Here is a 15,141-nt window from a genome sequence, read left to right as displayed (position 1 = left end):
GAGTGAGAAGGTGCATCATCAATGAGCAGTCCCATTTTGAAAAAAATCTTTTCTTTTTTTTTGAGTAGTAAGCCTCAACAGTGGGTTTTAAAATAGTCAGTAAACCTTGCTGGAGACCAGGTACTCTCATTCAGGCATCATTGTTCCATTGATAGAGTACAGGCAGAGAAGATTGAGCTTAATTCTTAAGGGCCCTAGGGTTTTTGGAATTGTAAATGAACATTGGTTTCATCTTCAAGTCACAAGATGGCATTAGTTTCTAATAAGAGAAGCTTTAAAATCAGGCATTGACTTTTCCTCCCTAGGTATGAAAGCCTTGGATAGCTTCTTCCTCCTATATAAGTATATTTTGTTTATGTTGAAAGTTGTTTCATGTAGCCAACTCACTGCAGCTGCTACATCAGCACTTGCTGCTTTACTTCACACTTTTATGTTATAGAGGCAACTTCTTTCATTAAGCCTCAAAAATTAAGCCTCTGCTAGCTTTAAACATTTCTTCTGCAGGAAAAAGTATTACATGCAAATGGAAATCTAAAGAAAGCTAGGGTAGCAATATTTGTATCAGACAAAATAAAATAAATCAGACAAAAAATAAATCAGACAAAGTAGACTTTAAAGACAGAAAAGGACTTAACATGTTGATCAAGGTGTCAATTCAATTGTAAATAAATATGCACCTAATGCAGGAGAACCTATATACATGCAGCAAATATTAAAGGTATAAAGGGAGAATAGGCACAAAGGGAGAACTGGACAGTAATACAATAGTAGTAGGAGGCTTTAACACCCCACTCCACTTACATCAATGGACATATCATCCAGACAGAAAATCAGCAAGAAAACACTGGCCTTAAATGACTCATTAAACCAAATAAACCATATATATATATATATATATATATATATATATATATATAACATTCCCTCTGAAAGCAGCAAAGTACACATTCTTTACAAGTGCATATGAAACATTCTCCAGGATAGATTGCATGCTAGGCCACAAAATAAGCCTGGGGAAATTTAAGAAAATTGAAGTCATATCAAGTGCTTTTCTAAGCACAAAACCATGAGCCTGGAAAGCAACTATAAGGAAAAAAGCTGCAAAGAGCAAATCTGTGGAAGCTAAACAAATGTTACTAAACAAGAAATGGATCATTGAAGAAATCAAGGAAAATCATAAAATACCTGGAAACAACTAAAATGAAAATAATAATCTGAAATCCATAGGATGCAGTAAAAGCAGTTCTCACAGGCAAGTTTATAGTGATACAAGCTGACCTCAGGAAACAAAAATCTCAAATAAACAACCTAGCCTTACACCTAAGGGAAGTAGGGGGAAAAAAAGAACAAAAAACCCCAGAGTTAGTAGAAGGAAAGAAATCATAAAGATCAGAGCAGAAATAAATGATATAGAGACAAAAAAAAAATAGAAAAGTCAGTGAAACTAAGAGCTGGTTTTTTGAAAAGATAAAATTGATAAGCCTATAGCCAGATACATTAAAAAAAAAGAGCATTTTATCATGCTCAAAATGATAAAATCAGAAATGAAAAAGACATTATAGCTGATACCACAGAAATACAAATGATCACAAGAGACTACTGTGAACAACTATATAGCAATAAAATGGACAATCTAGGAAATATAGGCACATTTTTAGAAATGTACAGTGTCACCAACCATCAGGGAAATGCAAATAAAAACCCCGATGGGATATCACCTCACACCTGTCAGAATGGCTGTCAATAAAAGGAAAACAAATAACAAATGTTGGTGAGGAAGTGGTACAAAAAACCCTTGTACAAAAAACCCTTGTACACTGTTGGTAGGAATGTAAATTGGTACAACCACTGTGAAAAACAGTATGGAGGTTTCTCAAAAAACTAACGATAGAACTATCATTTGATCCAGAAATTCCACTCCTGAGTATATTCCAAAAAACCCCCAAATACTAATTTTAGAAGATATATATTTACACCCCAGTATTCATATCAGCATTATTTACAGTTGCCAATATATGGAAGTAACTTAACTATCAACAGATGAATGGATGAGAAGATATGATACACACACACACACACACACACACACACACGTTGAAAATAAAATACTACTCAGCCCTAAAAAGAACAATATTTGCCATTTGCAGCAACATGGGTGGACTTGATGGCATTATTCTAAGAGAAAGAAGTCCAACAGAGAAAGACAAGTACTGTATGCTATCACTTAAATGTGGAACCTAAAAAGTGTAACAAATGGGAATATAACAAAGAAGCAAATACACAGATATAGAGAACAAACTAGTGATTATTAGTGGGGAGGGAGGTGCAGTATAGTGGTGGGGAATGAGAGGTACAAAATATTTGATGTAAGCTAGGCTACAAGGATATATTGTACACATGAGGAGTATAATCAGTGTTATTTTAACTCTACAAGAGTGTAACCTTTAAAATTTATTTAAAATATATATAAGTACATTTAAAGTTTATCTCTTTTCCTAAATATTGGCCTCTAAGCTCCCTTTCCCCCTTTTTTAATTAAAGGAAAAGAATTGTGGAGAAATTTAGAAATCTTTAAACAATAGAAATAATTTATAGTGATTTTTTTCTATTTATTGTGATGAAAGGGATCATTTGAGTCATGAATTGTTCTTCCTTAGTCTTATTTCTATGTGCTGCAAATTAAAAAAAATTTTTTTTTTATTGAGGTACAATTGATTTACAGTGTTGTGTTTTTTTTTTAAATTGAAGTCAGAATTTAAAAATAGCATTAATGAAACCACTTCAAAATGGTGGTGGGCTTCTGTTTTCATGAATTTTGATTAAATGTTTTCTGGTTTTTATCATAAAGACAATAAAGAGGCTTGCCTTTATTGTTCCTATTTCACCTCTGGTTCTGGTACCTGTCTTATTATATTGATCTTAAGATTTTAGATGTATTGATGGGGATTCACTTAGTCCATGATAGAAGCTGTGATGAAATTCAGGGAAGGTCTTGTAAACTGAAATCCAGAAGTGCACACAGAGTAGAGCTAGCAACATCAGTGGAAGGAACATTTAAGAACCAATTTAGAGTGTTTACTGGGCCAGTGGAGACACTGATTATATGTTTTATACATTATCTAACCAGTTCTTTCTAAAGGAGATCAGTCCTGGGTGTTCTTTGGAAGGAATGATGCTAAAGCTGAAACTCCAGTACTTTGGCCACCTCATGCGAAGAGTTGACTCATTGGAAAAGACTGTGATGCTGGGAGGGATTGGGGGCAGGAGGAGAAGGGGACAACAGAGGATGAGATGGCTGGATGGCATCACTGACTCGATGGATGTGAATTTGAGTGAAATCCGGGAGTTGGTGATGGACAGGGAGGCCTGGCATGCTGCAATTCATGGGGTCGCAAAGAGTCGGACATGACTGAGTGACTGAACTGAACTGAATCTTATTATATGTTAAAGTGAAAGTGAAAGTGAAAGTGAAGTCACTCAGTCGTGTCCGACTCTTAGCGACCCCATGGACTGCAGCCTACCAGGCTCCTCCATCCATGGGATTTTCCAGGCAAGAGTACCGGAGTGGGGTGCCATTGCCTTCTCCGTGTTAACTATATGATAAATCTTTATGCAGTTTTTTTTTCTTTCATGTTTTAGAAGAAAGCTCTTTTTTCCTCCTACTTTTCAGAAAAAACAAGGAGAGAAATGACAGCCAAAGGTTCTACAGGAATGGAGGTTCTGCTGTCAACATTAGAGGTTGGTCACTGATATGCTTTAATTATGTAGCTGTTAATACCAACTAGTACTGAGGGAAAAAAAAATGAAGTACAGAATTTTTATCCTAGTGGAAGAGCCAGTGAATGGGAGTTTGTTTTATTTTTTAGATTATTCACAATGGGGATATAAGCATTCTGATATATATTAGGTAAATCTCTAACTTTATTTCCCTATGGTTGTAATGATAACCCTATTTTAAATCTTAACATTAAAAATAAAACACTAATTGGAAATAAACCTTTAGCTTAAAAGATTGAAATTGGAAATTCTCACTTACTATGTTAGTTGCTATATATTCATGATTAAGTGTACTTCATACATTGGTTGCATAACTGTTGATATTAATTACATTTCTGTGCTAGTATAAAAGTTTGTGGTGGATCAGCAGGACATGCTCAGAATCAAGATTTTATATTTTATTCAGTGCAATGTTAAGAATAAGGATTAAGTACATTGTACACCTTAAACAATGTTATATGTCAAATTATATTTCATTAGAACTGGTGGGGGGGGGGTGGGGGGAGGAGGGGAAGATCAGGGAGTGAGTTGTTGTTATTCAGTTGCTCAGTCATGTCCGACTCAGAGACCCCATGGACTGCAGCACACCAGGCTTCCTTGTCCTTCACTGTCTCCCAGAGTTTTCTCAAACTCATGTCCGTTGAGTCGATGATGCCATCCAACCATCTCATCCTCTGTCGCCCCTTCTCCTCCTGACCTGTCCTTCCAGCATCAGTGTCTTTTCCAGTGAGTCAGCTCTTCACATCAGGTGGCCAAAGCATGTGTGTGTTGTGTCTGTGTTTTGGATGCACCACACCATGTGGCCTACAGGGTCTTATTTCCCTGACTAGGGATTGAACCTGTGCCCTTGGCAGTGAAAGCACAGAGTCCTAACCACTGGACCACCAGGGAATTCCTGTTTTTTGTTTTTTTTGTTAAAGTGTAATTAATTTACAATATTATATTTTTTATAGTTTCAGATGTACAGCATAGTGATTCAATATTTTTGCAGTTTATACTCCTTTAAAATTATTATAAGATAATGACTATAAATTCCCTGTGCTGTACAATATATTCTTGTTGCCTGTATTTTTTACATAATAGTTTGTGAGTCTTAATTCCATACCCCTAACATGCCATTTTCCCCATCGGTAACCACTAGTTTGTTTTCTGTATCTGTGAGACTGTTTCAGTTTTGCTTTATCCATTTGTTTGTATTCTTTTTTAGAGTCCACATATAAGTGATAGCATATAATATTTGTTTTTCTCTCTGATTTATTTCACTAAGCATACAATTTTCTAGGTTCATCCACATTACTGAAAATGGTAGAGTTTCATTATTTTTTTTTATGGCTGAGTAATATTGTTTGGCTGTTGGTGGATACTTGGGTTGCTTCCATAGTTTGGCTATTATAAATAGTACTGCTGTGAACATTGGGGTTCATAAATCTCTTCAAATAAATGTTTTTGTTGCTTTTATTTTTTTGGATACATACTCAGAAGTCAATTGCTGGATCATACACTTGTTCTGTTTTTAGTTTCGAGAAACATTCATACTATTTTCCACAGTGGCTGCACCAACATACATTCCTACCAGCAGTGTACAAAGGTTTTTTTCTTCCACATCCTTTGGAAAATTTGTTTTTTGTGTTCTTTTGATGATAGCCATTCTGACAGGTGTGCGGTCGAACCCCGGTGTTTTGATTCGCATTTCTATAATAATTGTCCTTGCATGTGTGTGTGTAAAGTCGCTTCAGTCGTGTCTGACTCTTTGCAACCCCATTGACCATACCCCTCCAGGTTACTTTGTCCATGGGGTTCTCCACACAAGAATACTGGAGTGGGTTGCCGTTTTCTCCTCTAGGGGATCTTCCCAACCCAGGGATTGAAGCTCTGTCTCTTATGTCTCCTGCATTGGCAGTGGGTTCTTGCCGCTGGTGTCACTTGGGAAACCATAATAATTATCCTTATATCTCCCATTTGTAATTCACCACCTCCCGTCTCTGTTGACCTCAATAAATTGAGACATGAACAAACAGAAAAAAGCATGGGTAACAATACATATATCAGACTGAAAAACCCTTTTAAAAAAAAGTGTAAAACAAAAGACAAAGAAGGATGTTATATAATAATAATAGGATGAATACAAAAAGAGGATATTAAGTTCATTAACATATATGCATTCAATATAAGCACCTAAAAATATAAAGCAAATACTAACGGACATGAAAGAAGTAGACAATAATGCTTAACAGTAGGAGACTTTAACACCCACTAACTAGACCCTTTAGGTATGCCTAATTCAAATCCCTTACAATTATCCAGTGGAAGTGAGAAATAGATTCAAGGGATTAGATCTGATACACAGAGTGCCTGATGAACTATGGATGGAGGTTCATGACATTGTACAGGAGACAGAGATCAAGACCATCCCCAAGAAAAAGAAATGCAAAAAAGCAAAATGGCTGTCTGAGGAGGCCTTACAAATAGCTGAGAAAAGAAGAGAAGCGAAAGCAAAGGAAAAAAGGAAAGATATACCCATTTGAAGAGTTCCAAAGAATAGCAAGGAGGATAAGAAAGCTTTCCTCAGTGATCAATGCAAAGAAATAGAGGAAAACAATAGAATGGGAAGGACTAGAGATCTCTTCAAGAAAATTAGAGATACCAAGGGAATATTTCATGCAAAGATGGGCTCAATAAAGGACAAAAATGGTATGGACCTAACAGAAGCAGAAGATATTAAGAAGAGGTGACAAGAATACACAGAAGAACTGTACAAAAAAATCTTCATGAACCAGATAATCACGATGGTATGATCACTCACTTAGGAATGCAAAATCAAGTGGGCCTCAGGAAGCATCATTACGAACAAAGCTAGTGGAGGTGATGGAATTCCAGTTGAGCTATTTCAAATCCTAAAAGATGATGCTGTGAAAGTGCTGCGCTCAATATGCCAGCAAATTTGGAAAACTCAGCAGTGGCTACAGGACAGGAAAAGGTCAATTTTCATTCCAGTCCCAAAGAAAGGCAATGCCAAAGAATGCTCAAACTACCACACAATTGCACTCATCTCACGCTAGTAAAGTAATGCTCAAAATTCTCCAAGCTCAGCCTCAACAGTACGTGAACCGTGAACTTCCAGATGTTCAAGCTGGTTTTAGAAAAGGCAGAGGAACAGAGATCAAATTGCCATCATCCATCGGATTATCAAAAAAGCAAGGGAGTTCCAGAAAAACATCTATTTCTGCTTTATTGACTATACCAAAGCCTTTGACTGTGTGGATCACCACAAACTGTGGAAAATTCTTCAAGAGATGGGAATGCCAGACAACCTGACCTGCCTGTTGAGAAACCTGTATGCAGGTCAGGAAGCAACAGTTAGAACTGGACATGGAACAACAGACTGGTTCCAAATAGGGAAAGAGTACGTCAAGGCTGTATATTTTCACCCTGCTTGTTTAACTTATATGCAGAGTATGTCATGGGAAATGCTGGACTGAATGAAGCACAAGCTGGAATCAAGATGCCGGGAGAAATATCAATAACCTCAGGTATGCAGATGACACCACCCTTATGGCAGAAAGTGAAGAAGAACTAAAGAGCCTCTTGATGAAAGTGAAAGAGGAGAGTGAAAAAGTTGGCCTAAAAGTCAGCATTCAGAAAACTAAGATCATGGCATCCAGTCCCATCACTTCATGGCAAATAGATGGAGAAACAGTGGAAACAGTGACAGACTTTATTTTTTGGGGCTCCAAAATCACTGCAGATGGTGACTGCAATCATGAAATTAAAAGATGCTTACTAAGGCAATGCCAAAGAATGCTCAAACTACCGCACAATTGCACTCATCTCAGACGCTAGTAAAGTAATGCTCAAAATTCTCCAAGCCAGGCTTCAGCAATACGTTAATCGTGAACTTCCAGATGTTCAAGCTGGTTTTAGAAAGGGCAGAGGAACCAGAGATCAAATTGCCAACATCCGCTGGATCATCGAAAAAGCAAGAGAGTTCCAGAAAAACATCTATTTCTGTTTTATTGACTATGCCAAAGCCTTTGACTGTGTGGATCACAATAAACTGTGGAAAATTCTGAAAGAGATGGGAATCCAGACCACCGGAGCTGCCTCTTGAGAAACCTATATGCAAGTCAGGAAGCAACAGTTAGAACTGGACATGGAACAACAGACTGTTCCAAATAGGAAAAGGAGTACGTCAAGGCTGTATATTGTCATCCTGTTTATTTAACTTATATGCAGAGTACATCATGAGAAACCCTGGGCTGGAAGAAGCACAAGCGGGAGTCAAGATTGCCAGGAGGAATATCAATAACCTCAGATATGCAGATGACACCACCCTTATGGCAGAAAGTGAAGAGGAACTCAAAAGCCTCTTGATGAAAGTGAAAGAGGAGAGTGAAAAAGTTGGCTTAAAGCTCAACTTTCAGAAAACGAAGATCATGGCATGTGGTCCCATCACTTCATGGCAAATCAATGGGGAAACAGTGGAAACAGTGTCAGACTTTATTTTTTTGGGCTCCAAAATCACTGCAGATGGTGACTGCAGCCATGAAATTAAAAGACGCTTACTCCTTGGAAGAAAAGTTATGACCAACCTAGATAGCATATTGAAAAGCAGACATTACCTTGCCAACAAAGGTCCATCTAGTCAAGGCTGTGGTTTTTCCAGTGGTCATGTATGGATGTGAGAGTTGGACTGTGAAGAAGGCTGAGCACCGAAGAATTGATGCTTTTGAACTGTGTTGTTGGAGAAGACTCTTGAGAGTCCCTTGGACTGCAAGGAGATCCAACCAGTCCATTCTGAAGGAGATCAGCCCTGGGATTTCTTTGGAAGGAATGATGCTAAAGCTTAAAGTCCAGTACTTTGGCCATCTCATGCGAAGAGTTGACTCATTGGAAAAGACTCTGATGCTGGAAGGGATTGGGGGTAGGAGGAGAAGGGGACGACAGAGGATGAGATGGCTGGATGGCATCACTGACTCGATGGACATGAGTCTGAGTGAACTCTGAGAGTTGGTGATGGACAGGGAGGCCTGGTGTGCTGCGATTCATGGGGTCGCAAAGAGTTGGATATGACTAAGCAACTGAACTGAACTGAACTCCTTGGAAGGAAAGTTATGACCAACTTAGACAGCATATTATAAAGCAGAGACTTTACTTAGCCAACAAAGGACCATCTCTTCAGTTCAGTACAGTCCCTCAGTCGTGTCTGACTCTTTGAGACCCTATGAACTACAGCATGCCAGGCCTCCCTGTCCATCACCAACTCTTGGAGTTCACCCAAACTCATGTCCTTTGAGTCAGTGATGCCATCCAACGATCTCATCCTCTGTTGTCCCCTTCTCCTCCTGCCTTCAATCTTTCCCAACATCAGGGTCTTTTCAGATGAGTTAGCTCTTCGCATCAAGTGGCCAAAGTATTGGAGTTTCAGCTTCAACATCAGTCCTTCCTATGAACATCCAGGACTGATTTCATTTAGGATGGACTGGTTGGATCTCCTTGCAGTCCAAGGGACTCTCAAGAGTCTTCTCCAACACCACAGTTCAAAAGCATGAATTATTTTGTGCTCAGCTTCTGTATAGTCCAACTCTCACATCCATACGTGACCACTGGAAAACCATAGCATTGACTAGACAGATCTTTGTTGATAATGTACTTGCTTTTTAATATGCTATCTAGGTTGGTAATAACTTTCCTTCTAAGGAGTAAGCGTTCCTTAATTTCATGGCTGCAGTCACCATCTGCAGTGATTTTGGAGCCCCCCAAAATAAAGTCAGCCACTGTTTCCTCATCTATTTGCCATGAAGTGATGGGACTTGATGCCATGATCTTCGTTTCCTGAATGTTGAGCTTTAAGCCAACTTTTTCACTCTCCTCTTTCACTTTCATCAAGAGGCTTTTTAGTTCTTCACTTTCTGCCGTAAGAAAGTGTCATCTGCATATCTGAGGTTATTGATATTTTTCCCGGCAATCGTGATTCCAGCTTGTGCTTCTTCCAGCCCAGCGTTTCTCATGATGTCCTCTGTATATAAGTTAAATAAGCAGGGTGACAATATGCAGCCTGACGTACTCCTTTTCGTATTTGGAACCAGTCTGTTGTTCCACGTCCAGTTCTAACTGTTGTGTCGTGACCTGCATATAGGTTTCTCACGAGGCACATCAGGTGGTCTGGTATTCCCATCTCTTTCAGAATTTTCCACAGTTTATTGTGATCCACGCAGTCAACGGCTTTGGCCTAGTCAATAAAAAGCAGAGACTTTACTTAGCCAACAAAGGGTCATCTTTTCAAGGCTATGGTTTTTCCAGTAGTCATGTATGGATGTGAGAATTGGACTATAAAGAAAGCTGAATGCAGAAGAATTAATGCCTTTGAACAGTGGTGTTGGAGAACACTCTTTAGAGTCCCTTGGATGCAAGGAGATCCAACCAGTCAATCCTAAAGGAAATCAGTCCTGAATATTCATTGGGAGGACTGATGTTAAAATTGAAACTCCAATACTTTGGCCACCTGATGCGAAGAGCTGACTCATTGGAAAAGACTCTGATGATGGGAAAGATTGAAGGTAGGAGGAGAAGGGGATGACAGAGGAAGAGATGGTTGGATGGCATCACCGACTCAATGGACATGAGTTTGAGTAAACTCTAGGATTTGGTAATGGACAGGGAGGCCTGGCGTGCTGCAGTCCATGGGGTTTAAAGATTTGGACACGACTGAGTGACTGAAGTGAACAGGACATTGAATGCTAAAACAGCAGAATACATAGTCTTTTCAGGTGCACATGGAAACTTCTCCAGAACAGATCACATATTAGGCCACACAGCAAGTCTCAAAAAATTAAAAGGCACATGAAAATATATACAATAAGGATACTGATAGTTTATGGTGAACGGTATCGGATTTTTGATCTCTGAAGAAGTTTTGGCTTCAGGACCAGGGATCAGGCTTTATCACTCAAGAGCTTTTGTGTAGCAGGGTTTTATTAAAGTATGAAAAGTGACAGAGAAAGCTTCTGACATAGACATCAGAAGGGGGATGGAGAGTGCCCCCCTGGCTAGTCTTTAGTGAGGGAATTATATACTTTTTAATTTAGCTATTACAGTAAATCAAAGAATGTCTCAAGGTTGTAAAAATTTTACCAGATCCACTCCCACAATTTACATTTTAGAATAACAGGATTAGAAGTTAACGATAGAAAGATCCTACCAGACCCACTCCCATGATATACATTCTAAGAACAGGATTAGACAGGTTTTCAAGAAGGAAAACTTCCCTGGTGGCTCAGATAGTAAAACATCTGCCTATAATGTGGGAGACCTGGGTTCAATCCCTGGGTCGGGAAGATCCCCTGGAGAAGGAAATGGCAATCCATTCCAGTATTCTTGCTTGGATAATGCCATGGACAGAGGAGCCTGGTAGGCTACACTCCACGGGTTCACAGAGTTGGACAGGACTTCACTTTCACTTTCAAGAAGGGGAAATTGTCCTCACGCAGGATACCTTGTTGTTATATAATCCTTAGTACAGAGTTTGAACTGAGTTGTTTGTTGTGTAATCATCAGTCCTGGGCTTAAAGAAAGAAAAAAGTTTATGTGACTAAGACTAAGGCATGTAGAGGAAAAAGTCCTTTCCTCCTCCTTGACAATTCCAGACCTCTTTTTCCTGGGACTCCCCAACTTCTTATCAACCTACCTAGGAATTGACTCTTTATTGGAGTCGACTCTCTCAATACCTTATTGTGTTAAAGTGGCATGTTAAAGTCCCCTACTCTTAAGTATTATTGTCAGTTTCTTCTTTTGTGTCTGTTAGTATTTGCTTTATATTTTTAGGTGCTGTATATTGAGTGCATATATGTTAATGAATTTAATATCCTCTTTTTGTTTTGGTCCTTTTATTATTACGTAATTCCCTTCTTTATCTTTTGCTTTACCCTTTGTTTTAAAAGTTTTTTGTCTGATATGTGTATTGCTACCCATACTTTTTCTGTATGCTCCTGTCTCAATTTATTGAAGCAGAGATGGGAGGTGGTGAATTACAAATGGGAGACCTATCTGGATAAGGCCTAGAGATAACAGTGTAACTTCCATTTGGGTTTCAGTGGCTTGAACTCAATCACGTGTCCCAAAACTAATTACTAAAGAGCTGGAAAATGTGGTTTGGCTGTGTACCCAGGAAGAAGATAAACATAGCAATATTGCTCCTGTAACAATCCGTTCTTTTCTTTAACAAATGTTTGTCTCTCATTCTTCCAACTTCATCCCCAGTGAGTCAGTGGTCCAGTTAATAATACCCTCAGTGCTAAGACAAGGGTCTATGCGTAATGTGTGGTCCTCTTTCTGTTCTGGATTTGATTTTTTGGACCCATTAGTTTCTGCCCTTAAATGGTGAAGCAGAGACAATATTTGTTCCTTTTTGGAAGGAGTTAAGTCCCATTCTAGTCACTGATGCATTGCAATTCTGAAATTTGTCTAAATAAACACTGTAAAATCCTTCTATTCTGAGATCAGGCAGTTTCTTGAATAGGCCACAATTCTGTTGTCTGTCTATTTTTCTTTATCCAAACATTGCTTTTAGTAAGAGAAATATAACCATAGTACAGTATTTAAACATTTTTTCTTATTAGATTGTTTGTCCAGACCTTGGAAAATATTAATAATTACTCTTCAACTTTACTGGTAGGAGTGTAAATTGCTCCACTAAGAGCAAGTTAATAATACCTATCAAAATAAATGTCCATATCATTGACCCAGAAATTCCAGGAATTTCCCATGTACAGTTGTACTTGCTTCCCTGGAAATGTATGTACTTGGTTTTGGTTACAATTTTTTAATAGCAAAAGATTTTAAATATTTAAATGTCACATTGATAGGTGGTTACCTGACCAATGACATTACCATCTAATGGAATATATCAGGTAGAATTATATCATTTGGAGAAATCTATATATAAATGTATATTTACTTGGATTTCTTTTATGTGTGTACATTATCTTGCTGGATACACAAAAAATTGATAATGCAGTTACTTTTTGAGAGGGGAGTTCAGTGACTGATAATCACCATATATACATTGTCATTCCTTTTATATTTTGATACATTTATTTGTATTATCTACTTGGTAGAAGTTGATATGTCCAAATAACAAATTAATTCCTGTTGATATTAATAGCTCAGATGATTTGCAAGAATTTTTAAGAGCAGTAAAAAGAAACTGAAGTGATACATGAGAATAGTGAAAACCTAAATACATTTATTCTTAGAGAAACCAAAGAGGTCATCTGTAAATGAAGGTAGTTCCCAACAGAGAGAAGTTTGGGAATCACAGATTTATAATGTTTTAATAAAGCAAATCAACTTTATTTCAGAACACAAAAGATCTTCAAACTACACTTAATATCTTGAGCATTCTTGTTGAGCTGGTGTCAGCAGGTAAGTTTTTGTTTCCTTTGGTCTATATCTATTTGTAAATAATGATCAAAAATATACAAGTATCATGTATACTTTGGAATTTTCTGATTCTCATACAGAGGCTGTTCTGAGTATTGGAATTTGGAAGCCAAAATGTCATACTCTTTGTTGTTGCTTTGTATTTGATATCTTCCAGTGTCCCTCAAACCCATGTGGTTTACAGCCTTGAACGTGAATTTTGCATCAGTGTTTATTTACTGTCTGTGCTACTTTTTAATTAATATAAATAAAGTAAAATTTTATTTTGATCTTATTTGTTTGCTTTCTAAAGTCATCACTTTTACTTGAATGGTAACAAGGTGCGATATCTAATATATTATGGAAGAATTTGTGGTTTGAACAGATTTCTTTCAAAAAACTTTTTAGGTGGAGGTCGAAGAGCGAGTTTCTTGGTCTCCAAAGGTGGTTCACAAATATTATTACAGTTACTTATGAATGCCAGCAAAGAATCACCCCTGAATGAGGAGTTAATGGTGCAGATTCATTCCATTCTTGCAAAGATTGGACCAAAAGGTAAGGGTTTCACTTGCATGACTATTAAGTGGAACTACTTTTGTTATGTTGGCTCTGTGTGCCTTGAAACTGGTAAACTTTAAAATCTAAAATTTTACTGCTTATTCTTAGCCTTAGTTAGGAATGCTTTTTATAGTCAACTAGTGACCTGCACGAATTGAGGATCCTAAATTCCCACATATTTCTATTGCATGTGATGGAAAAAGGAAGACAAAAATGTGTCAGAATCAGAAATGTGTCTTGGTGTGTGTGTGTTTCTGGCATGTATATGTTATAAAGGATACACATAACATGGATATTGTTGAGGCTAGAAGGAGGGAGTGTGCGTGGGAATGCTTTGAGGAGCATAGGTATAAGACATGTTTTCTTTTCATTGTTGGTCAGTCGTTAAGTCATGTCCGACTCTTTGTGACCCCATGAATTGCAGCGTGCCAGGCTTCCCTGTCCTTCACTACCTCCCTGAGTTTGCTCAAACTCATGTCCATTGAGTCAGTGATGGACATGAGTTTGGTTGGTCATCACTATGACCAACCAATAGTGATAGTCATGTCTCAATGCTTAAAAAGCTTACAAGTTAGTTAAGATCAAAAGAGATATAAAAAATTGTAAGACTGATTTATTACAATAGTAAGACATACAAAATATTGAAAACTACAAATTGAGAAAACATAGGCTATAAAACAAATGAGGAAGCTGATTTAGATTACGTTAAAAGAGAAAAGCATTCTTTGACTAGAACCTAAGCTCAGTGTAGAGTTGTCTGTCTGTACAGAGATTGAAACTCTTGAGTAGTGATTTTTTAATGGTTCTGCCATTGCCTTGTGGCTTTAAACTTTAAAGTATTTGGCTAAAGTGCTTTTTCTAAAAAGTGTCTAAAAATGTGTATGCAGTTTGTATACTTATGTGTATTTCATGCATATCTTTTTGTATTGTATGACTATTTAAATAATACTGTTAAAAATCATTGTCTTAAGGTATCCCTGAGATGACTTTAATTTTTCAGATATCTTAGGGACCTTAAGACTTAAGCATATATTCAGTTTATTTAAGAAACATGTTAACTCTTTCTTATATTTTTAAACTCTGATATTTGAGATTTAAGGGCTGCTTTCTGAAATTTTTGTTGAAAATGAAAAGTAAAATGAGAAAACCTTTTTGTATTGGTGAATATTGTTATATCATGCTTCCTCCTGTATTTAAAACCAGGTTATCTTTCCTGTGCTTTTCAGTAAAGCATAAAGCTTTCATTATGTTTCTTGTGCTTAAATTAAGATATTGTTTAATTTATATTTTTATTTCTTTAATGTCCCTTGTAAGTTGTAGCTTTTTTAATATTTTCCTCTCTACTTCTAAATTTTTGCTGTTTCCTTTATTTTTGCTGTTGTCCTAGTT

The 15,141-nt window shown here is 37.4% G+C and overlaps 1 protein-coding gene across 4 annotated transcripts in view; it reads left to right on the top strand.

The window, feature by feature from the left end:
- Window positions 1-15,141, top strand: part of AGTPBP1 (ATP/GTP binding carboxypeptidase 1) — a 202,452-nt gene that overhangs the window by 53,493 nt on the left and 133,818 nt on the right. For 3 of the 4 annotated variants that reach the window (XM_055578958.1, XM_055578956.1, XM_055578957.1), the window contains exons 4-6: window positions 3,671-3,738; window positions 13,134-13,197; window positions 13,603-13,749. In XM_055578958.1, coding sequence (XP_055434933.1) covers window positions 3,671-3,738; window positions 13,134-13,197; window positions 13,603-13,749 — 279 coding nt within the window. The remainder of the gene's footprint in view (window positions 1-3,670; window positions 3,739-13,133; window positions 13,198-13,602; window positions 13,750-15,141) is intronic. The other variant, XM_055578959.1, reaches the window with a different exon arrangement.

This window comes from Bubalus kerabau, chromosome 4 (assembly GCF_029407905.1).
Source record: "Bubalus kerabau isolate K-KA32 ecotype Philippines breed swamp buffalo chromosome 4, PCC_UOA_SB_1v2, whole genome shotgun sequence".
Lineage (NCBI taxonomy): Eukaryota > Metazoa > Chordata > Mammalia > Artiodactyla > Bovidae > Bubalus > Bubalus kerabau.
The sequence above is the reverse complement of the archived record's forward strand: the minus strand, read 5'-3'. Positions and strand labels throughout refer to the sequence as shown.